Source organism: Mustelus asterias, chromosome 13 (genome assembly GCF_964213995.1).
Source record: "Mustelus asterias chromosome 13, sMusAst1.hap1.1, whole genome shotgun sequence".
NCBI lineage: Eukaryota > Metazoa > Chordata > Chondrichthyes > Carcharhiniformes > Triakidae > Mustelus > Mustelus asterias.
This window is the reverse complement of record NC_135813.1, coordinates 17,576,544-17,600,148: the sequence shown is the minus strand read 5'-3', so window position 1 is coordinate 17,600,148 and position 23,605 is coordinate 17,576,544. Positions and strand designations below refer to the sequence as shown.

Below are 23,605 nucleotides of genomic sequence, written 5' to 3'. Positions count from 1 at the left end.
CCTGATAGAAGTCTACAAGATTGAGAGGCATGGACAGAGTGGATAGTCAGAAGCTTTTTCCTACGGTGGAAGAGTCAATTACTAGGGGGCATAGATTTAAGGTGCGAGGGGCAAGGTTTAAAGGAGATGTATGAGGCGGTTTTTTACAGAGTAGTGAGTGCCTGGAACTCATTGCCGGGGGAGGTAGTGGAAGCGGATACGGTAGTGACTTTTAAGGGGCGTCTTGACAAGTACATGAATAGGATGGGAATAGAGGGATATGGTCCCCGGAAGGGTATGGGGTTTTAGTTCAGTCGGGCAGTAAGGTTGGTGCAGGCTTGGAGGGCTGAAGGGCCTGTTCCTGTGCTGTAATTTTCTTTGTCCTTTATTCTAAAGTGAAGTACCCCTGTTCTACATGTGAGACAGTTCTGATATGTGTCCCTGTTGGCTTTTGGTCTCTGGTAACTTCATGGAAGCATTTTCTTTTTAGCTGTATTAATTTAAAATGTCCAATTTTATGTTTGGCCTAATTTCTCAGGCCTTGCCCATTTGACCACATATATTTTTAAGGAAGTGGTAGATAGATTCCTGATCAGGGAGTGAAAGGTTATTGGGGGTGAGGAGGGAGGGGGGGGGGGCGGTGTAGTGGGAATGTGGAATTGAGGTTACAATCAGATCAGTCATGATCTTATTGAATGGTGGAGCAGGCTCAAGAGGCAGAGTAGCCCACTCTCACTCCGAGTTCATATGTCCAAATTTCAAAACTGTCAATGAAATCAAATACACTGCTCTCCCTATTTGTCCTAAGAATATTCCTGCATTGGCTGGAGGTAAGTGGTGGCCCTCAAGAAATTGCAGTCCCTGCTTTCCACTTTGTGCATCAGTATCAAGCACTGAGGTTCACTTTGTATGCAACCTTTTACCTGGAGCTGAAATCAAGAAGTATGTCCAACCTTGTAGTTGATATGAGGCTTGTAGTTGGTAACTAATGATGAGACAGCATGTAACTTGCAGGATTGGGTGAAGTGGGCAGAATGATGGCCAATTCACTTTCATTCAACAAAGTCCACGGCAGATAGGATAAAATTCCATGTGGCAGGCCGGTTGGAAATTCCCAATCATTCTGTGGATGAGTTGGGCGTGTCCAATCCGATCTCGGCTCCCGAATTCTGGCATTGATGCCTCTGACTCCTCTTCATTCCCGTTTTATGCCACCAATTATCTGATGAATTTGATAGAACCTGCCTGTTGAAAAGGCTGTTTCTGTACAAAATATCCACAGTATCTTTTCCTTGGGCACCAGAGACCTTTGTCCTTGATGCAATTTGTCTTTGAGTTGGTGGTGAATCTTCCTGTTAAATTTAACTTATCAGTCGCCGTGCCTATAATACAATGAGAAACAGCAAGTGTTCTTGTGTTTGCTATAGAGATCATTTGCACCTTCTCTGTCTGGACAGTAATCTTCAGGAGTGGATCTCCTGCTTAGTGCAGCTCCTGCTTGATTTATTTCAATGGGATGAGAATCAGTCACCATGGGCTGACCATTTGCCCCATTTGATTACTCAGCTACCCAGTGAAGGTGAAAATTCCCTCCACATAGAAACGTAGAAACTAGAAGCAGGAGTAGGCTATTTGGCCCATCGAGCCTGCTCTGTTATTCACTATGATCATAGCTGGTCACCAAATCCAATATCCTGGTCCTGCCATCTTCCCCATGTCCCTTGACCTCTTTCGCCCCAAGAGCTATATCTAATTCCTCCTTGAAATCACACAACATTTTGGCCTCAACTACTTTGTGGTATTTGTGAAATTTCTGTGAACTTTCTTCACCCAGAGTGGTGAATTCCACACATTCACCACGCTGGATGAAAAAATTTCTCCTCGCCTCAGTTCTAAAAGGTTTGCCCCTTTCCCTCAAACTATGACCCCCTAGTCAGGATCCCCACTCCATCGGGGACATTCTGAATCTACGCTGTTGAATCCTGTTAGAATTTTATAAGTTTCTGTGGGATCCCCTCTCACTTTTCTAAACTCCAATGAATATAATCCTTAGTCTCTCCTCCTACAACAGACCTGCCATCACAGGAATCAGCCTTGTAAACCTTCGCTGCACTCCCTCTATAGCAAGCACATCATGGTGGCACAGTGGTTAGCACTGCTGCCTCTCAGTGCCAGAAATCTGGGTTCGATTCCCGGCTTGGGTCACTGTCTGTGTGGAGTTTGCATGTTCTCCCCGTGTCTGCGTGGGTTTCCTGCAGATGCCCCGGTTTCCTCCCATAGTCTGAAAGACGTGCTGGTTAGGTGCATTTATTCAAACAGGCGCCGGAGTGTGGCGACTCAGTGAATTTCACAGTAACTTCATTGCAGTGTAATGTAAGCCTTACTTGTGACTACTAAACAAACTTTAACTTACTTTGTTCCTCATATATAAGGACACCAAAACTGCACACAATACTCCAGGTGCGACCTGGAGTAAAACATCCCTATTCCTATACTCTGAACTACTCGCCAAAGAAACTTCACACTCCAAAGATGTGCGGGTTAGGTGGATTGGCCATGCTAAATTGCCCCTTAGTGTCAGAGGGACTAGCTAAGGTAAATGCATGGGGTTATGGGGATAGGGGCTGGTTGGAATTGTGGTCGGTGCAGACTCAATGGGCCGAATGGCCTCCTCCTGCACTGTAGGGATTCTATGATATGGAGTGGTATCTTAGAATAGGAGAGAAACGCGAACCAAATATGGTAGACGGTACTTCAAATGTAAAATTGTGTAACCGTTTCTGGAAAACTACTCTAGTTTTATTAGTTACTGTGAAAATCATTAAACCATCTGAAGTTTCCTGTGAGGGATACATCATGTCCTAATAGAAAGACGTGGTAGGCCTATGAGGAAGATCAATACTGTGCTTGCAGGGCTGAAGTTGTAAACATTAGTTATGTAATATAACCAATAAAAGAAAGGACGTATTCAGGATCTACAAGGGAAAAATGGCTCACTACTGCAAAAGTGTGCCTTGGGCATCATTATTTTCTGTCAACGATTTTCTCAGGAGAGAATGTTTAAAATACATCACAGAAAGCTTTCAGAGAACATTGATTTCATAGACATGGAGGAGAAATGAAATCATTTTCCAGTGGCAGTGTCTTTTCTTTCTGTGTTTCGCACCTCCTTCCCAGCACACTGTGCGTGCGTGCGTGCAAATGTCCCCTTGGTTTTCCTCTCGAGAGCACTTGCTTCCTCACATTTGATCAGAAAAGTGAGATCTGCCGTGTTTTAGTGTTTTACAGTGACAGCTGCTTTCTAACTCATTCAAATTTGTAATGGTGTTATGTTTTTCATGAATAGAGAGTCATAGAGGTTTGCAGCATGGAAACAGGCCCTTCGGCCCAACTTGTCCATGCAGCCCTTTTTTTTAAACCCCTAAACTAATCCCAATTGGCCGCATTTGGCCCATATCCCTCCTATACCCATCGTACCCATGTAACTATCTAAATGCTTTTTAAAAGATAAAATTGTACCCGCCTCTACTACTGCCTCTGGCAGCTTGTTCCAGACACTCACCACCCTTTGTGTGAAAAAATTGCCCCTCTGGACACTTTTGTATCTCTCCCCTCTCACCTTAAACCTATGCCCTCCACTTTTAGACTCCCCTACCTTTGGGGAAAATGATGTTTGAAATTGCAGCAAATGAGGGCATTTAAAACTGATGGCACCACAAGTTTATATTTTGCATAGAAGCATTAAAAAATAGGATCGGGAAGAGGCCATTCGGCCCTATGAGCCTGCTCCACCATTCATTATGATCATGGCCGATCATCCAACTCGATAGCCTGTTCCCGCCTCCTCTCCCCCACCCCAAATATCCTTTGATCCCTTTAACCCCAAGAGCTATATTTAATTCTTTCTTGAAAACATACAATGTTTTGGCCTCAACTGCTTTCTATGATAACGAATTCCACAGGCTCATCACTCCCTGGGTGAAGAAATTTCTCCTCACCTCAGTCCTAAATGGTTCTACCTGTATCCACAGAATGTGACTCCTGGTTTTGGACTCCCCACCATCGGAAACAACCTTCCTGCATCTACCCAGTCTAGCCCTGTTCAAATTTCATCGGTTTCTATGAGATTCTCCCTCATTATTCTAAACTCCAGCGAGTATAATGCCAACCAACTCAATCTGTCCTCGTATGTTAGTCCCGACATCTCAGGAATCGGTCTGGTAAACCTTCGTTGCACTCACTCTGTAGCAAGAACGTCCTTCCTCAGATAAGGAGACCAAAATTGCACACGGCATTCCACGTGTGGCCTCAGCAAGGTCCTGGATAATTGCAGCAAGACATCCCTGCTCCGGTACTCAATTCCTCTCATTATGAAGGCCAACATTATTTGCTGCCTTTATCGCCTGCCATGCTTACCCTTAGTGACTGGGGTATGTAAAATACAAAATGATAAATTAAGAGGTCGAGATGGAGAGTAACTAAAGAGAAAAGATGGAGAGATGTCCGCAAAGTGGTGATCAGTGAGAAATAATCTCAAACCTGTGGAGGGAAAAGTTGAGGAGTAGTAGCCCCAGAGAGGCAGAACAATGGGAGAAAAATGTGGAAGGCAAAAATCAGAAAAAGCATGGAACTGAAAGACAGAGAGAGATGAGCAAAGTGTCAGGATGGGGAGGTTTATTTTTATCCGTGTGCAATGCAGCATAGAGAGTGCGACCAAACACATGGATTTTTAAAAATTCGCTCATGGGGTGTGGTCGGCCAGCATTTATTGCCCATCCCTAATTGCCCTTGAACTGAGTGGATGTTTGGCCATTTCTGAGGGACTTTGAGAGTCGGACACATTGCTGCGGGTCTGGAGTCATATGTAGGCCGGACCAGGTAAGAACAGCAGATTACCTTCCTAGGTTCGGCACGGTGGCACAGTGGTTAGCACTGTTGCCTCTCATCGTCAGCAACCCAGGTTCAATTCCGGTCTTGGTCACTGTCTGTTCAGAGTCTGCATATTCTCCCTGTGTCTGCGTTGGTTTCCTCCAGGTGCTCTGGTTTCCTCCCACAGTCTGAAAGACATGCTGGTTAGGTGCATAGGCCATGTTAAATTCTCCCTCAGTGTACCTCAACAGATGCCGGAGTGTGGTGACTAGGGGATTTTCACAGTCACTTCATTGCAGTGTCAAGTGTCTTGTGACACTAATAAATAAACTTCAAACTTAAAGGACATTAGTGAACCAGATGTGTCATTGTCCTTATTAATTCCAAACATCATCATCTGCCATGGTGGGATTTGAACCCGGGTGCCCTGGATCTCTGGACTGCTATCCAATGACAATACCACCACACTATTGACCCCCCTCTTCACTTGGGAGCATGCATTTGTTTGTTGACCATGTCAAGTGTGGAAGGGAATCTGTAATGAGGCATTACTGGCGCAGTTCTCCACATGCCCTCATTGCTCAGAGAACATATCCTTTCCATTGAATGAATATGTTCAGCACATGAAAGAATGTCATCCTCCATTTGCGTGGCAGATTCTGCTGCTTTTGATGAACACTGCCAGCATCAAATGCTTCCTGGTTGAGGTATTATACAATGCTCCATTGACAGAAGCCCCAGTATGTGCACCAGTTCTAAGTTCAGTTTCAAACTACTCAATGCACCAATGTGAACTTTCCCACAACAGGCAGCTTTGTAGTGTGTCTTTATAAAATGTTCCAATTTACTGACAGTCGGTGATAAATTAAGATGGACTTGAGCCTGTCCAATTGTAGTGAGCTTGGGATCCGTACAGTTGGCTGAGAGAGAGAACAATTTGTCATTGTTGCATTCAAAGCCAGGTCCCCGAAGTGAAAACGCAGCCTGTCCACAACATCACTCGGATCCCTGAACCTCGGCCTTCTTAACCATCTCGGTTCTATTGCAGCTCCGTTCTCAATTCTTCTGCTGCCCAAGTCTCTGCGCATATTCAGCAAGACCTGGACAATATTCAGGCTTGGGCCCATAAGTGACAAGTGGCAATCACACGGGGATATGGTGGTGGAGATGGCCTGGGTAGGATACTCTGTCAGAGAGTTGGTGCAGGCTCGATGGGCTGAATGGCCTCTCCACTTTAGAGATTCTATGATTCACAAGTGCCAGGGGATGACCATCTCTGACAAGACAGCATCTAACCACCTCCCTTTGACATTCAATGGCATTACCTTTGTCAAACCCCCACCATCGCCAATCATTTTTCAGTGCTGCTGTTATATATTTGACATGAGAACTCCCCCCTCCCCCCCCCACCCCAAAAGTCCCTGTTACGTTTATGTTTATTGATTAGTGTCACAAGTAGGCTTACATTAACACTGCAATGAAGCGACTGTGAAAATCTTCTAATCGCCACACTCCGGCGCCTGTTCGGGCACACTGAGGGAGAATTTAGCATGGCCAATGTACCTAACCAGCACGTCTTTCAGACTGTGGGAGGAAATCGGACCACCCGGCGGGAACCCACGCAGACACGGGGAGAACGTGCAGACTCCACACAGCCAGCGATAACTCTGACTATGCAGCTAATTGTCCTTTGGCATTCTGTGATAAAGGCATTGCAATAGAATGAATGAAGCTTTATCTCCTTTGAGGAATGTTGTGAACCACTCTATTAAAATGAATTGCACTGACGTACGATGACTTATGATGTAGGAAAATAAAGATGGTAGTCACAAGAACTGAACCTGCATTATTTTGCATTAGAGATTGACTCAAGATTATTAGTCACAGCTCGATAATGCAATTTGTTGGAATCTTTGTATAATCCAGTTTCTACCCATAACTTCCCACACGGTGAGTTTCCAATCTGTTCGGCCATCAGTGTTATAATCCTGGTCGCCAGATGGTGAAGGTCAAAATCAGAGCCAGCCTTTACTTGGAATAGATTATTTTCGTAGAATGAAACATGACATATATCTCCCGACTCCTCTCTCCTCCTGAGTCGTTAAGTGTCTCTTTAGCTCAATCATCCAGTCATTACCGTCGATGCCAGTGCACTTCACGGAGAGTTTCAGAATGTCTTTGGCGCCTTTTCCTTTGGCCTCCCTGGAACATTTCGCATTGGAGAGGTCAAAAAACAGGACCTGGTGAGGAGATGCTTTTTAGTCACCTGGAGAGTGTCCAGTCCACCAGAGTTGAATGCTTGTGGGTCTGGCTTCAGGAAGGGCACCAGTCCAAAGATGTGTGGGTTAGGTTGATTGGCCATGCTAAATTTACCCTAATGTCGGGGAGAGTAGCAGGGTAAATGAGGGTTATGGGAATAGCGCCTGGGTGGGAATGTGGTCGGTACAGACTTGATGGGCCAAATGGCGGCCTCCTGTACTGTAGGGATTCTATTAGTCATAGAATATAGTCATAGAATCCTACAGTGCAGAAAGAGGCCATTCGGCCCATCGAGTCTGCACCAACCACAATCACACCCAGGCCCTACCCCCATACCCCTACATATTTTACCCACTAATCCCTCTAACCTATGCATCCAGAGACACTAAGGGGCAATTTAGAATGGCCAATCAACCTAGCCCGCACATCTTTGGGCTGTGGGAGGAAACCGGAGCACCCGGAGGAAACCCACGCAGACACAGAGAGAATGTGCAAACTCCACACAGACAGCGACCCGAGCCGGGATTTTTCACCCAGGTTCCTAGAGCTGTGAAGCAGCAGTGCTAACCACTGTGCTACCATGCCGCCCACTATTCTGTGTATTTGTTATAATCTCCAGTGTGGTGGAGGCTTTGCTGATGGAGATTCTCTCGCATTCTCATCGCCGACACATAGGCAAGCTGTGCTCTGTACTCAGGGGGTTTTTGTTGACTCGCAGAGTGTTGTCAAACATTCGCTGTTGTAGCTTGTAGATAGCTGAGCTGGTGCAGGATGTTGGATCTCCTCATCAATGGTGGCCTTTTGAGAGAGACGACTGCCAAGGTATGGGAAGTGCCAATTGTGTTCCAGAGTGTGTCTTTCGATGTATGTGCAAGGTGGAATATTTGGCTGGCCAGGTGTGGGTTGATATGAACTTTGTTTTGGCAAACCTTCAAGGACAGGTAGAGTTTCTTGTAGGATTGAAGAAATCGAGCGGGGCCTGCAAATCCGGAGCAGAGTGGGAAACGACACTGCAGTCATCAGCAAACTGTAGATCGTGTATGTCTATGGTGGTCTGTTTAGTTTTGGTGCAGAGGTGACTCGGATTAAAGAGTTACTGACACCAGAGGGCAGCTAACCTTTTGAATTTCTTTTTAAATTCCTTTGTGGGACATGGGCCTTGCTGGCTGACCAGCATTTGTTGTCCATCTCTAGTCGCCCTTGAAGGAGAGCAGAGAGTCAATCAAGTTGCTGTGGCTCTGGAGTCACATGTAGGCCAGACCAGGTAAGCACGGCAAATTTCCTTCCCTAAAGGACATTAGTGAACCCGGATGGATTTATCTGACAATCGACAATGGTTTCATGGTCATCAGTAGATTCTTAATTCCAGATACCTTTGATTGAATTCAAATTCCACCATCTGCCGTGGCGGGATTCAAACTCGGGTCCCCAGAACATTAGTTGAGTTTCTGCATTAATAGTCTAGCGATAATACCACTGGGCCCTCGCCACCCAATTGTCAGGTAGATTGTAAATAGAATGGGGGCCGTTGCATGGCCTTGCTTGACCCCGATCCAGATTTTGAATGAGTCTGTTTCAGACCTCCCATTCGAGGCAGTTGAAGTTCTGTCATCATGAAGCAATTGCAGGTTTGTGATCCATGAGTCTTGCAATTTACTCAGGTCAATGAATACAGTGAAGGGTTCCTATTGTTCTCCATATTTTTCTTGGATACGTCGGGCAGCAGAGACCATTCAGAGGTTTCTCTGGAAGTTCTGAAACCACATTCTGTCTCTGGGAGGATTTTTTCAACTCCAGGAAGTAGACAATTCACGAACCTACACGGTCAGCATTTATGCTGCTATGGACAAGATGGAAATGCCTAGATAATTCCCATAGCATGACTTAATCTCCCTTCGTGAAGATACTTAGTTGTCACATTCCTGAAATTAGGGAGCGGGGGGGGAGATCGTGGGCTGTGTACAAAAGCCCACCCACATTGAAGACCTCGGCTAAAATCTATAGGGACTGCAGGCTTTGTTGTTTTCATCCTGTTTGATTTGTTTGTTGCAGTGCTCTTTCTCTCTCTCTCTCTCTCATGTCAGTGGCCAAATCTTCAAATCCAAATCCATTCCTGAACAGTGGAATTAATTAAAGTCAGGTGTACCAGATACCTGTGTCCAGATCATTGGGTTTGAACATTGCTATCACCAGGACTGGTCTGACGAAAATGATGTTGGAATACATGAGCACCTAGAACAAACATTAGCAGCCGCCTTTGTCTGGCAGGGCAATCCAAGGTGGAGAGTCAAGAAGGCAACATCCCAACAGTGCTGATGCCCAAAGATAAATCCATAAGATCAAGAATGTCTGATGTGAAGAGAGAGCTTGAGGGATCGAATGATCTAATGTCATACCACGTGAAGCTTTTTGAAACCATTAGGACAATCAATGTCAAGTAGACAAACCCCCTTCACTTAAGGACGACACTGCCATCCAAAGCTTTATTACCTGTGGTTCAGAATGACATTTTCCCTTCTACATCCAACCGCAACTCATTTCCTCCTACAACTTTACAATTCCCCGCCCTCCTCTCATTCTTCAGCTACCCTTACCAAAACTGTAGTCTGGGTCAATGCCCTTGCATCCCAGCTCCTGACTCCCCAAGTTTTCCTTCCCTGCCCCGTTCCTGGATTGGTACTGCTGGTGGACAAGATTCCTAGCCCTTTCAGAACTGGAATCATTGTTTAAAAATATCCTTGATCCCTCCTTTATTTGCCATCAGCCCACCTTTGGGCACCACATCTACAAGCATTCAATCCCTGCACCACTGATGCTCAGTAGCAGCAGTGTGTAGTATCTACAAGATGCACTGCAGCAATTCACTAAAGATCTTTAGACAGCACCTTCCAAACCCACGACCACTTCCATCTCAAGGGACAAGGGCAGCAGATAAATGGGAAGACCATCACCTGCAAGTTCTCCTCCTAGCCGCTCACCATCCTGACTTGGAAATATATCGCCGTTCCTTCGGAATCGTTGGGTCAAAATCCTGGAATTCCCCCCCTAACGGCATTGTGGGTCAACCCACAGAACATGGACTGCAGCGATTCAAGAAGGCAGTTCAAGGGCAACTAGCAATAAATGCTGGCTAGCCAGTGCCGCCCATGTCCTGCGAATGAATTTTTAAAAATATCAGCCACGCTACCTGCCAACTGACCCATTTCTTTCGCTGTCCTACAAGATTGTCATTGAACCATCTCTCCTGTCCTCTGGTATTTCAGTCCTCCTTGTGGGTCTTCAAATTTGTCTGGGAGACAAAGATAAACTGGTTTATGAATGGCAGCCATAGTTTCTTTTAACCATCTTGTCCTCCTCATCTCTTTGCTGCTTTCGACAAGATGAACCATTCTCCGCCTACCCGATCTCTGTGCCGTCAATGGGTGAGAGACTGGGCTACATTCACAACCCTTTGTAGTTTCTTGCGGTCTTGGTCAGAGCAGGAGCCATACCAAGCTGTGACACAACCGGAAAGGATGCTTTCTATGGTGCATCTGTAAAAATTGGTGAGAGTCGTAATGGACATGCCAAATTTCCTTAGTCTCCTGAGAAAGTAGAGGCATTGTTAATACGGCTGTTGCCTCTCCAGCTGTTGCTGTGTCACGTAATGGAAGGAATTTTGTATTTTTTACATCTATGTGCGAGTGGACTAAACAGTTTAATAGTCCACTCTAAATATTATGGTTTGTAAACTTCTCCATGTCATGTATTAATCTTTTCCTGTCTCATTGCCTTCCTTATTCCCCATTGATTATCTGTCTAGTTTATCCATGTTGCTCAATAACATCCATGAAGGTACACGTTAGACTTTCTAATCCAAATTAAAAAGGTCACTGAGTTTTTTGTTTAAAGTGTTTACATCAGGAAACTGCTGGGAAAGGAATGCAATAGACTTGTAAATGACACTCCTGAGATAGCTACAAAATATCATATTTTATCCTCTTTCAGACTGATGAAATGTCTGCATGTGTACAATTATGTCTTCTCTCAATATCTGCTATGACCTGACCCATACCATTTCCTGAGATTTAACTGTCCTAATTGATTTTTTTTTCTAATTTGAGACTGGTGTCTCTCTGGGTCAAATTTTGCTTGTGTGAGCTGCCTTGGGATGTGTTAATATTCAGGCTGCTATTTAACTGCAAGTTATTGTCAGACAGCAAGTATTATTTGTGAACTGTTGGGCAGAAAATTGTTGCCACTTTTGGTCCACAGTGTTGTGTTCTGTGTGCTTGGAGTGAACTTGGTGGATGTTTCTATAGCACTTGGGGTGAACGGGATCAAAGGCTTTGGGGAGAAAGCAGGATTAGGCTGTTGAGTTGGATGATCAGCCATGATGGTGATGAATGGCGGAGCAGGCTTGAAGGGCCGAATGGCCTCCCCCAGCTCCTATCTTCTATGTTTCTGTGTACAAATGTTTTGGCTACTTTGAAGGCTGATTGAACTTTGCATAGATGAAAAGTTAAATACAGTACGAGGTCGATTGGATTGGAGAGGAGATTGGTATGAGTGAAGTTTTTGCCTGATTTCTTTTCGGTGGTTTCAACTTAGAATCATAGAATCTCTACAGTGCAGAAGGAGGCCATTTGGGCCCATCGAACCCACACTGACGACAATCCCATCCAGAGCTCTATCCCTGTAACATGTGTACCTCTCCCAATCCTACTCCATATCACCCCAAGGGCCTGAGAAGCAGGCCTCGCTCCAGCTCGCTCATTCATTGGCCATCTTATTTAAGCCAGACCAGGCCAAACCAGAGATTCCCAGGGGTCAGGATCCAGCATAACCAACGCCCGGCCCAAGTTGTAGCCCTGTGGGTGCACTCCGCTGGAAGCAATGGCAGGAGAGCATGTTAAAGGGATGTGGCTATTTTAATGAGGTTGTTCAAAGTGAAGGATTGCAAAGTTGCTGCAGCTGCCTGCTCCTCAGATTTGGTGAATGCATTTTTGTTTCAAATGTTTTGCTCTTTCTAAAAGCATTATGCATATTAATATTCACACCTAGGCTTATCAAAGTCCAGCAATGAACACCCATGACCTATATAAAGAACCACCTTCAGAGCTTGTAAGTTCCTAACCAAGTTTGGGTGGCACGGTGGTGCAGTGGTTAGTACTGCTGCCTCACAGCGCCAGGGATCCGGGTTCAATTCCGGCCTCGGGGCACTGTCTGTGTGGAGTTTACACATTCTCCCCATGCCTGCGTGGGTTTCCTCCGGGTGCTCCGGTTTCCTCCCACACTCCAAAGATGTGCGGGTTAGGTGGATTGGCCATGCTAAATTGACCCTTAGTGTCAAGGGGATTAGCAGGGTAAATGTTTGGGGTTAGGGGGGGAATAGGGTAGGATTGTTGTCGGTACAGACTCGATGGGCTGAATGGCCTTCTTCTGTACTGTAGGAATTCAATGATTGGCAGATTCAGCAGCCAGGACTTGGAGCTCAGCATTTACGCTGCAATGTGAACTCCACCCCAACCCCCTCCGCCTCCACCTCTCCCTCTCCTCTCCCCACTCCTCCTTTATGGATTGTCGGTGCCGAGGAGTTTCGTTCGATTTTAATGCACAGTGGTTAGCACTGCTGCTTCACAGCTCCAGGTACCTGGGTTCGATTCCCGGCTTGGGTCACTGTCTGTGTGGAGTTTGCACATTCTCCTCGTGTCTGCGTGGGTTTCCTCCGGGTGCTCTGGTTTCCTCCCACAGTCCAAAGATGTGCGGGTTAGGTTGATTGGCCATGCTAAAATTGCCCTTAGTGTCCTGAGATGCATAGGTTAGAGGGATTAGTGGGTAAATATGTCGGGATATGGGGGTAGGGCCTGGGTGGGATTGTGGTCGGTGCAGACTCGATAGGCCGAATGGCCTCTTTCTGTGCTGTAGGGTTTCTAAGATTCTAAGAATTTTCGGTTGTTGAAGTAATAAAATGTGTCAGTTCCCCCAGTGCGGCAGCAGCCCATGAAAAGAGTAACAGCACTGAGAGAAATCCTCTGGACTCCAATCCCGCAACAGCATCTAAAAAAAGAGCAGAGACTAGTTTCCTCCTCATCTAAATCTTGCGAACGATGTGAGCAGGGTGCCAACTCCATTGTGCTGAATGCCACCGTCAGTCGCTGACTGCACCGCTGAGAATTGCCCTAATTTGAGAAAAATGTCCCTTTTCAAACTGCTTTATTCTTCAAAATGCACCAGGGCAAAAGGTCGCCCGTGATTCGTGCAATGTTTATTTATGTGTGAGCTGTTTACTGTGGTGCAGATTCCCATTTGCTGAGTCTTCCTAATTGGAACAACATCATTGCAACTTAAATAAAGCATTCTTGTTGTCTGTTCGCTCTCTATTCCTCTCCTGCTGCCACACAGGGAGGGCTGCAGACTCGCACGTAATCCACTGCAAGGTGTGTTTGCACAGGGATGGGTGGTTGATACCAAAATGATGTTTCTCAGCTTCACGCTTCCACCTGGGGCTGAAAGATCTGCAGGATCCATCCTTGAGCTGAATGATCCAATTTGGTGGTGAAAGCACCAATTGTTGTTGTTGCAGGCCAAATGGCCTCCTTCTGCACTGTAGGGATTCTATACTCCTCCTCCAAGGATTGCTGTTGTCTTTGGAGGGAGGGTGCGTGTGGAGTTTGGCACTGGTGATTGCCTATGGTGTGGGACTAGACGCATGGTTAGCGGAGTCACCCCTACTCTGATGAGGTGTATCTGCCTATCTAGGAGCAGAGGTGGAGCCTGTCCTCCTCTGCCATCTTTATCATAGTCAGATGTGGGTGGTGAGGAAGCCTCTCTCCAATATTCAGTTAGCTAAGGTCATCAATGATGTTTCTGCTAGATGAATCTTGACACTTCTTTGGACTTGTGCTCAGTGATGAGAATAATGAAACTATTGTGATTTAGTGTCTGTGCCAGATCTTTGCAAGACCACTCTGAGGACTCTGGCTCTGCGCCCGATGATGTTTGGTGGGCGGGGGAGGATCTCATTGAAACTTATGGAATACTGAAAGGCCTGGATAGAATGGACGTGGTGAAGATGTTTCCATTAGTAGGGGAGACTAGGATCTGAGGGCACAGCCTCAGAGTAAAGGGATGACCCTTTAGAACCAAGGTGAGGAGGAATTTCTTCAGGCAGAGAGTGGTGAATCTGTGGAATTCATTGCCACAGAAGGCGATGGAGACCAGGTCATTGAGTGTATTTAAGACCAAGATAGATAAGGTCTTGAGGTGTAAGGAGATCAAAGGCTACAGGGAAAAGGCGGGCCAATTTTTTTTTGTACTTTTCCAATTCAATCAAATCCAATCCAATTCAGAGTCTCAACAAGTTGAGACATTTCCGATCCAGGCTGACAAGACAGGGCATGCAACCCTCTACCCTGCCTTGGGCCTGATCTGCATGAGCCAAGCTGATTGGAGTAGGCAGACGTCTCCGCCCCCCCCCCAGGCTTGATCTCATTTGCATCTTAGCCAAAAGGCCAAGATACCGCTTTTAAAAATTGCTTCATATGAAGCTTAAATGCAACCCAATGGCCACTACCAAGTGCAGCATCACCAGACCGCACTTGATCTTAGCCAAAAGGCCGAGAAGGCGGGCCAATTTTTAAAAAATTCTTTTCCAATTCAATCAAATCAAATCCAATTCAGAGTCTCAACAAGTTGAGACATTTCAGATCCAGGCTGACAAGACAGGGCGAGCGACCAAACCACCCTGTCCTGGGCCTGATCTACATGAGCCAAGCTGATTGGAGAAGGGGGAGGTTCCTCCTCCAAGACTTGAGCTCATTTGCATCTTAGCCAAAAGGCCGAGATGCCGCTTTTAAAAATTGCTTCATATGAAACATATGAAGCTTCAGCGTAACCTAATGACCTCAACCAAGTGCGGCCGACCATGGGCTGCCGACCATACTACACTTGATCTTAGCCAAAAGGCCGAGAAGGCGGGCCAATTGGGTAGAGAAACATATCAACCATGATCAAATTGCAGAGCAGACTCAATGGGCCGAATGGTTGGCACGGTGGCACAATGGGCCGAATGGCGGCACGGTAGCACAGTGGTTAGCACTGCTGCTTCACAGCTCCAGGGTCCCGGGTTCGATTCCCGGCTCGGGTCACTCTGTGTGGAGTTTGCACATTCTCCTCGTGTTTGCGTGGGTTTCCTCCGGGTGCTCCGGTTTCCTCCCACAGTCCAAAGATGTGCAGGTTAGGTTGATTGGCCAGGTTAAAATTGCCCCTGAGATGCGTAGGTTAGAGGGATTAGCGGGTAAATATGTGGGGGGTAGGGCCTGGGTGGGATTGTGGTCGGTGCAGACTCGATGGGCCGAATGGCCTCCTTCTGCACTGTAGGGTTTCTATGATTCTATGATTTCTATGATTGTGCTCCTATATCTTATGGTCAACCTGCCTTGTCCCACTCCTCCACCTTTCGCTCGTAGCCCTACAGGTATTTATGTTCAGATAATTCTCCAATTCTTATTTGAATCTGCCTCCAGCATGCGCTCTCAGGCAGGGCTATTGAGTGCCGAACTGTTGTATTTTTATGTTATGTAAATGGCCTGTGATGTTGCCAATAGTCTGTTGACACGTGGATATGTTTTTGTGCTTAAGGCAGCAATGGAGTTCCAACATGAGCCTTCAGAAACTTGCTTCATGGGGCAAATTATCAGCTTGTAGTTATGTCATTGCATGTTGCTTTGTATGGGAATATAGGAGTTTCATTCTAAGTATTGACTTAAAATTGTGACTGAAGTTCATGGCCACAGGAGGGTGTGCATGTGTGCAGGATTTTTAACACCAAATTGCTCAGTCTCTGGGGATAATAGGGTGCCCGGGTGGCATAGTGGTTAGCACTGCTGCCCCACAGCTCCAGGGACCTGCGTTCGATTTCGTGGCTTGGGTCACTGTCTGTGTGGAGTCTGCACATTCTCCCCGTGTCTGTGTGGGTTTCCTTCAGATGCTCCGGTTTCCTCCCACAGTCCAAAGATGAGCAGATTAGGTGCATTGGCCATGCTAAATTGCCTCTTAGTGTCCTGGGATGCGTAGGTTAGAGGGATTAGCGGGATAAATATGTGGGGTTACGGGGATAGAGCCTGGGTGGGATTGTTGTCGGTGCAGACTCGATGGGCTGAATAGCCGCCTCCTGCACTGTAGGGATTCTACGACTTCCGATGTGCTCCAAGTTTTGATGCTTTTCTGTCACTTTGTAATTATTTCATTGTCGATTGTTGGAAAAGACCCATCCGGTTCACTGATGTCCCTTTAGGGAAGGAAATCTGCCATCCTTACCCAGTCTGGCCTACTTGTGACTCTAGAACCACGCCAATGTGGTTGACTCTTACAATGCCCTCTGAAATGACCTAGCAAGCCACTCAGTTCAAGGGCAATTAGGGATGGGCAATAAATAGTGGCCCAGCCAGCGACGGCCATGTCTCACGATTGAATAAAGAATAAAATTATTTCAGGAGCATTACCTGTGCGTGGCAGAATTTTACAGGAAGCCATGTGTGTTATTGATAACTAGGAGTTGTATTTAACACTTGCTTGTTTTTTTTCTTTCAGGGCAGTAGTAGTTCGGACTCTCTGGATGGACAGTATTCGGATTATGCTATGAAAAGCTATGATGCGGTTGTATTTGACGTACTTAAAGTAACACCTGAGGAGTTTGCTGTAAGTGGGCACTTTTCTTTCTGCTATTTTGGGCCTGAATTGTTGCAAATTCCAAGCCATCCTGCATTATGTTCTTCACTTGTATTCTGCAATTTGTGTTTATTGTTGAGCAGATCTGGTGGTGGTTTTTGCTTTTTCCTCTTCTGGTCGGATATGAAATCAGCCAGAAAACTGGAGCCAGAACCGAGCGTTTAACTAAGAAGTGATTTCTTAGAACCATTGAGAAGTTACGGTGTGGAAAGAGGCCATTCGGCCCATTGTGTCTGCACCGGCCAAAAGGAACTAGCCCGCTCATTTTAATCCCACTTCCCAGCACCTGGTCCGTGGCCTTGCAGGTTCCAGCACTTTAGACTTGGATCCAGGTGAAATAGCACCTTGTAACTTCCCAGCTTCCTTCACAAAAAGAGTCACTCTTTGGGTTGTGGCTGCTGTTAATGTCCATGTTTTAGCACTGACTCGAAACATTGACACTCGCTGTACTTCCGATTTTGTGGTGAGTTTTATTCTTAACGTAGAAATTAGGGACAGGAGTAGGCCCTGTTCCATCATTCAATATGATCATGGCTAATCCCCCATCTCAATGCCATATTAACTTAATTGCAGTGTTAATGTAAGCCTACTTGTGACTAATAAATAAACTTTACTTTATTCCCATTACCTCTCCATACCCCTTGATGCCATTAAAATCTTTTTTTAAAATCTCTCTTTTGTTTGAATTTTGATCATGGCTGATCATCGAATGGGCGGCACGGTAGCACAGTGGTTAGCACTGCTGCTTCACAGCTCCAGGGACCTGGGTTCGATTCCCGGCTTGGGGCACTGTCTGTGTGGAGTTTGTACATTCTCCCCGTGTCTGCGTGGGTTTCCTCCGGGTGCTCCGGTTTCCTCCCACAGTCCAAAGATGTGCGGGTTAGGTTGATTGGCCATGCTAAAATTGCCCGTTAGTGTCCTGAGATGCATAGGTTAGAGGGATTAGTGGGTAAATATGTAGGGATATGGGGGTAGGGCCTGGGTGGGATTGTGGTCGGTGCAGACTCGTTGGGCTGAGTGGTCTCTTTCTGTACTGTAGGGTTTCTATGAATTTCTATGAATTCAATATCCTGATCCCCCCCCCTTCTCTCCCCCCGCCCCCCCCCCTCCCCCATTATCCCTTGATCCCTTTAGCCCCAAGAGCTATATCTAATTTCTTCTTGTAATCAGACAACGTTTTTGGCCTCAACTACGTTCTGTGGGAGTGAAGTAGGGAGTACAGTGAAGGTTTAATCAAGCTGATTCCTGGGATGGCAGGTCTGTCATATGAGAAGAGACTAAATTGGTTCGGATTGTATTCATTGGAGTTTAGAAGAGTGAAAAGGGATCTCATGGAAACTTATAACATTCTAACGGGGTTAGACAGGGTAGATTCAGGAAGAAATGGTGGGGGGAGTCCAGAACTCGGGGTCATAGTTTGAGGATAAGGAGTAAACATTTTAGGACTGAGGTGAGGAGAAATTTCTTCACCCGGATGGTGGTGAATGTGTGGAATTCACTACCACAGAAAGTAATTGAGGCCAAAACGTTGTGTGATTTCGAGAAGAAATTAAATATAGCTCTTGGGGCTCAAGGGATATGGGGGGGAAGGGGACAGGATATTGAATTTGATCAACCATGATCATAATGAATGGCGGGTGGAGCAGGCTTGAAGGGCCGAATGACCTACTCCTGCTTCTAGTTTCTATGTTTCAAAAGAAACATACAATTGGGTGGTCATATATAAGGCAAATAGTAAGTTTACTTCATAAATACAGTAATTTAAGGTAATTTTTAAAAAAAATGTTGGTCAATTCAGGGAAGAGGAATTTCTAAAGGATTCTAGAAACAATAGTGGAAGATCAAAGGGGAAAAAAGTCTATTTAAAGTGACACAAATCAGAGTGGATAAATCCCCAGGACCGGACAGGGTATTCCCACGGACCTTGAGTGAAGCTAGTGTTGAACTTGCAGGGGCCCTGGTAGACATATTTAAAATGTCAGTATTCACGGGGGAGGTGCCGGATGATTGGAGGGTGGCTCATGTTGTTCCGTTGTTTAAAAAAGGTTCCAAAAGAAATCCGGGAAATTATCGGCCAGTAAGTTTGACGTCGGTGGTGGGCAAGTTATTGGAAGGTGTGATAAGGGATAGGATCTACAAATATTTGGATAGACAGGGACTTATTAGGGAGAGTCAACATGGCTTTGTGCGTGGTAGGTCATGCTTGACCAATCTATTAGAGTTTTTCGAGGAGGTTACCAGGAAAGTGGATGAAGGGAAGGCGGTGGATGTTGTCTACCTGGATTTCAGCAAGGCCTTTGACAAGGTCCCTCATGGGAGGTTAGTTAGGAAGGTTCAGTCGCTAGGTATACATGGGGAGGTAGTAAATTGGATAAGACACTGGCTCAATGGAAGAAGCCAGAGAGTGGTTGTGGAGGATTGCTTCTCTGAGTGGAGGCCTGTGACTAGTGGTGTGCCGCAGGGATCGGTGTTGGGTCCATTGTTGTTTGTCATCTATATCAATGATCTGGATGATAATGTGGTCAATTGGATCAGCAAGTTTGCTGATGATACAAAGATTGGAGGTGTAGTGGACAGTGAGGAAGGTTTTCAAAGCTTGCAGAGGGATTTGGACCAACTAGAAAAATGGGCTGAAAAATGGCAAATGGAATTTAATGCAGACAAGTGTGAGATATTGCACTTTGGAAGGACAAACCAAAGAAGAACGTACTCGGTAAATGGTAGGACTCTGAAGAGTGCAGTTGAACAGAGGGATCTGGGAATACAGGTACAGAATTCCCTAAAAGTGACGTCACAGGTGGATAGGGTCGTAAAGAGTGCCTTTGGTACATTGGCCTTTATAAATCGGAGTATCGAGTATAAAAGTTGGAGTGTTATGGTAAGGTTATATAAGGCATTGGTGAGGCCGAATTCGGAGTATTGTGTACAGTTTTGGTCACCTAGTTACAGGAAGAATGTAAATAAGATTGAAAGAGTGCAGAGAAGGTTCACAAGGATGTTGCCGGGACTTGAGAAGCTGAGTTACAGAGAGAGATTGAATAGGTTGGGACTTTATTCCCTGGAGCGTAGAAGATTGAGGGGAGATTTGATAGAGGTGTATAAGATTTTGATGGATATAGATAGAGTGAATGCAAGCAGGCTTCTTCCGCTGAGGCTTGGGGAGAAAAAAACCAGAGGGCATGGGTTAAGGGTGAAAGGAGAAAAGTTTAAAGGGAATATTAAGGGGGGCTTCTTCACGCAGAGAGTGGTGGGAGTGTGGAATGGGCTGCCGGATAAAGTGGTAAATGCGGGGTCACTTTTAACATTTAAGAAAAACTTGGACGGGTTGATGGATGAGAGGGGTGTGGAGGGATATGGTCCGAGTGCAGGTCAGTGGGACTAGGCATAAAATGGTTCGGCACAGACAAGAAGGGCCAAAAGGCCTGTTTCTGAGCTGTAATTTTCTATGGTTCTATGGACACTGGAGGCTGTTGTGGTGCGACTGTGAGATTGTGACCAAGACTGCAGCTTGTTTCCCTTTGGGATTTGGAAAACGAGTCGCGTATCATCATAATAAGAATCACAGAAGGAGGCCATTCAGCCCATGTCTGCACCGGTTGCCCAAATGAGCAATTTCTGCACATTTTCCCAGTAAACCTGCACATTCTTCCTTTTCAGATAATAGTCCAATTCCCTCCTGGATACCTCTGTGCTGGTAATTTACCCAATTAGATAAATAACTTAAGATGTTAAATCGTCTTATTATCCTCATTTTGGTAAAGCTATGGTAGACATGATCTAAAGCAAATTTCGCTATTTTAATACTTGCAAAGAAAACTGGATGAGGAGAGGGTCTTTCCTGAGTTTGTGAATTGGTTGCACGTATTGCATGCCAACATTCTCTCCCCTGAATTTCGGCAGCACAGTGGTCAGCACTGCTGCCTCACAGCGTCAGGGACCCGGGTTCAATTCGGCCTTGGGTGACTGTGTGTGGAGTTTGCACGTTCTCTCTGGGTTGCTCTGGTTTCCTCCCATAATCCAAAGATGTGCAGTTTAGGTGGATTGGCCATGCTAAATTCTCCCTCGGTGTACCAAGGTGTGTAGGTTAGATGGATTATTGACCACGGGAAATGTGTGGGGTTATAGGGATAGGGTGAGGGAGAGAGCCTGGGTAAAATACTCTGTCCGAGTCAGTGCAGACTCGATGGGCCAAATGGCCTCTTCTACATTGTACGGGTTTTATGATTTTCACTAAAGAACCTCTACTCATAGTTTGTGTAAATCTAACGTAACGTATTAGAAGTTTCTGCATGGTCTCACACGCCTACTGCAGGAATAATGTTGAGATTGAAAATAAATGACTAAATTTTGTGTGTTGCAGAGTCAAATCACTTTAATGGATGTCCCAGTATTTAAAGCCATATATCCAGAGGTAAGACGCAACATTTTATACTGATCCTTTCTGGGGAAAGGAGGGGCACAGGAAGAAATTGGACATTTCTATTATGAGTTAAATATCATACCAACCGAGTACTCATGTTTTTATAGTTTTGTCATATAAGAGCAATATTTTACCAGAAACCTTGGATAGGATTTTCCAGCCCTTCCCACCCAGTGAAATCTTCCTGTCCCGTTGAAGTTGACCCCTGCCGTGAGTTCCCCAGCAGCGGGATGGACGGGCCATGCAAAGCACTGTGAACCTTGGCGGGATTGGAAGATCCCACTGTTGTCCAATGATGAGCTGCGGGGCTCTGGAAAATTTCAGCTCTGGAAAATGTCCGGCTCTTGTGCTTTTAAAAAAATTCTCATGACCTTCGTGCGCATCGAGTTGTGGTCAAGTGTAGTTTCCAGGTGAATTGGGTTTAGAACAAACAGCAAGCTATATATTTATATAATGCTTTTAAAGTGATGAAATGCCCCAAGTTGCTTCACAGGAGTTTTATGAAGCAAAGTATAATGCCAAGCCATGTAAGGAGGCATTAGGTCAGATGGCCAAAAGCTTGGTCAAAGAGAGTTTTTGAGGACTGCCTTTAAAAAGGGAAACAAAACCGAGAGGTGGAGAAGTGTCGGAAGGGAATTCCAGGGCTCGGGCCCAGACAACTGAAGGCATGGCTGCTATGCTAAAGAGATTAACATCAAAGAGCTCAAGAGGTCAGAATTAGAGAAGGACGTAGATCTGGAAGGGTTGCAGGGCTGGGGGAGATTACAGAGGGGTGAGGGATTTGAAAACGAGGATGGAAATCATTTTCAAATCAAAACGTTGTGTGACCGGGAGTCAGTGTAGGTCAGCGAGCACAGGGACTTGTTGCAAGTTAAGGTACGCGCAGAAGGAGTTTGGATGGCGTTAAGTTGATGGAGGGTAAGGTGTGGGAGCCCAGCCAGGAGAGCATTGGAGTAGCCGGGTCTGGAGGTAACAAAGGCATGGGTGAGCATTTCAGCAGCTGAGCCGAAATTAGGCAACGTTACAGAGGTGAAAATAGGCAGTTTTAGTAATGGCGTAAATAAGAGGTCGGGAGTTCATCACGGGGTCACATGTGATAACCATGTTGTTATGAAGCCATGCTTTATAAAAAATAGCTTTGTATTTACTGGTGGAAGATTACTGACTAAAGTTTTAAAAGGACCAATAAAGCAAACTGTTAAGGTGACTGCCATGAGTCAGATGACTTTTGTATTTCCTTTACCCACTCAGAATTACCTTAAGTTTCCAGAAAGTTCTTAATTAAATGACCCTGGGTCGAGTGTGCTCCCTGGAATGGAGATATTGTGACAAAACCATTTGTGGAATTCACACCACCTATTGTTTTGGGACTGAACAAAACTCAATCAATGAACTTCTAGACTTGCTGCTTCTGAGCATGATATTAGTTAATAGTTAACTTCCGGCTTTTGGTTTAGCATAATTCCTTATCTGTTTTTAGAACAAAGCACAGGAACAGGCTCTTCGGCCCATCAAGTCTGTGCTAACACAGATGTCTCTCTAATCTAATATTTTCTTGCCTCGACGTGGTCCTGTATTCCCTACCTATTCATGTATCTATCCAGATGCCTCTTGAACATTGTTGCAGAATCTGCTTCCACCACCTTCTCTGGCAGCGCGTTCCAGGCATTCGCCACCCTCTGTGTGGAAAAACTTGCCCCTTACATCTCTTTTAAACTTTCCCCTCTCACTTTCAACCTCTGCCCCGAGTAATTGACCCTTCAACCCTTGGAAAAAGACTCTGACTATCCATTCTATCCAAGCCAGTCATCATCTTGTAAACCTATATCAGGGCGCCCCCTCATCCTCCGACGCTCCAATGAAAACAATCCAAGTTTGTTCAAAGTCCATATCCTCCAAACCAGGCAACATCCTGGTAGATCTCTTCTGCACCCTTTCCAATGCATCAACATCCTTCTGGTATCAAAGAATCATAGAAACCCTACAGTACAGAAAGAGGCCATTTGGCCCATCGAGTCTGCACCGACCACAATCCCACCCAGGCCCTACCCCCATATTCCTACATATTTACCCACTAATCCCTCTATCCTACGCATCTCAGGACACTAGGGGCAATCTTTTAGCATGGCCAATCAACCTAACCCGCACATCTTTGGACTGTGGGAGGAAACGGGAGCACCCGGAGGAAACCCACGCAGACATGGGGAGAGTGTGCAAACTCCACACAGACAGTGTCCCAAGCCGGGAATCGAACCCAGGTCCCTGGAGCTATGAAGCAACAGTACTAACCACTGTGCTACCGTGTCGCCCTAACCACTGTGCTACCGTGCCGCCCACTGGATGCTGGAGATCTGAAATAAAACATAA

At 45.8% G+C, this 23,605-nt stretch overlaps 1 protein-coding gene across 4 annotated transcripts in view; it reads left to right on the top strand.

The window, feature by feature from the left end:
- The window catches only part of ralgps1 (Ral GEF with PH domain and SH3 binding motif 1), a 758,896-nt gene that overhangs the window by 184,850 nt on the left and 550,441 nt on the right, over positions 1 to 23,605 (top strand). For all 4 annotated transcript variants that reach the window (XM_078226428.1, XM_078226430.1, XM_078226431.1 and 1 more), the window contains 2 exons: positions 16,681 to 16,788; positions 21,179 to 21,229. In XM_078226428.1, the coding sequence (XP_078082554.1) occupies positions 16,681 to 16,788; positions 21,179 to 21,229 (159 nt within the window). The remainder of the gene's footprint in view (positions 1 to 16,680; positions 16,789 to 21,178; positions 21,230 to 23,605) is intronic.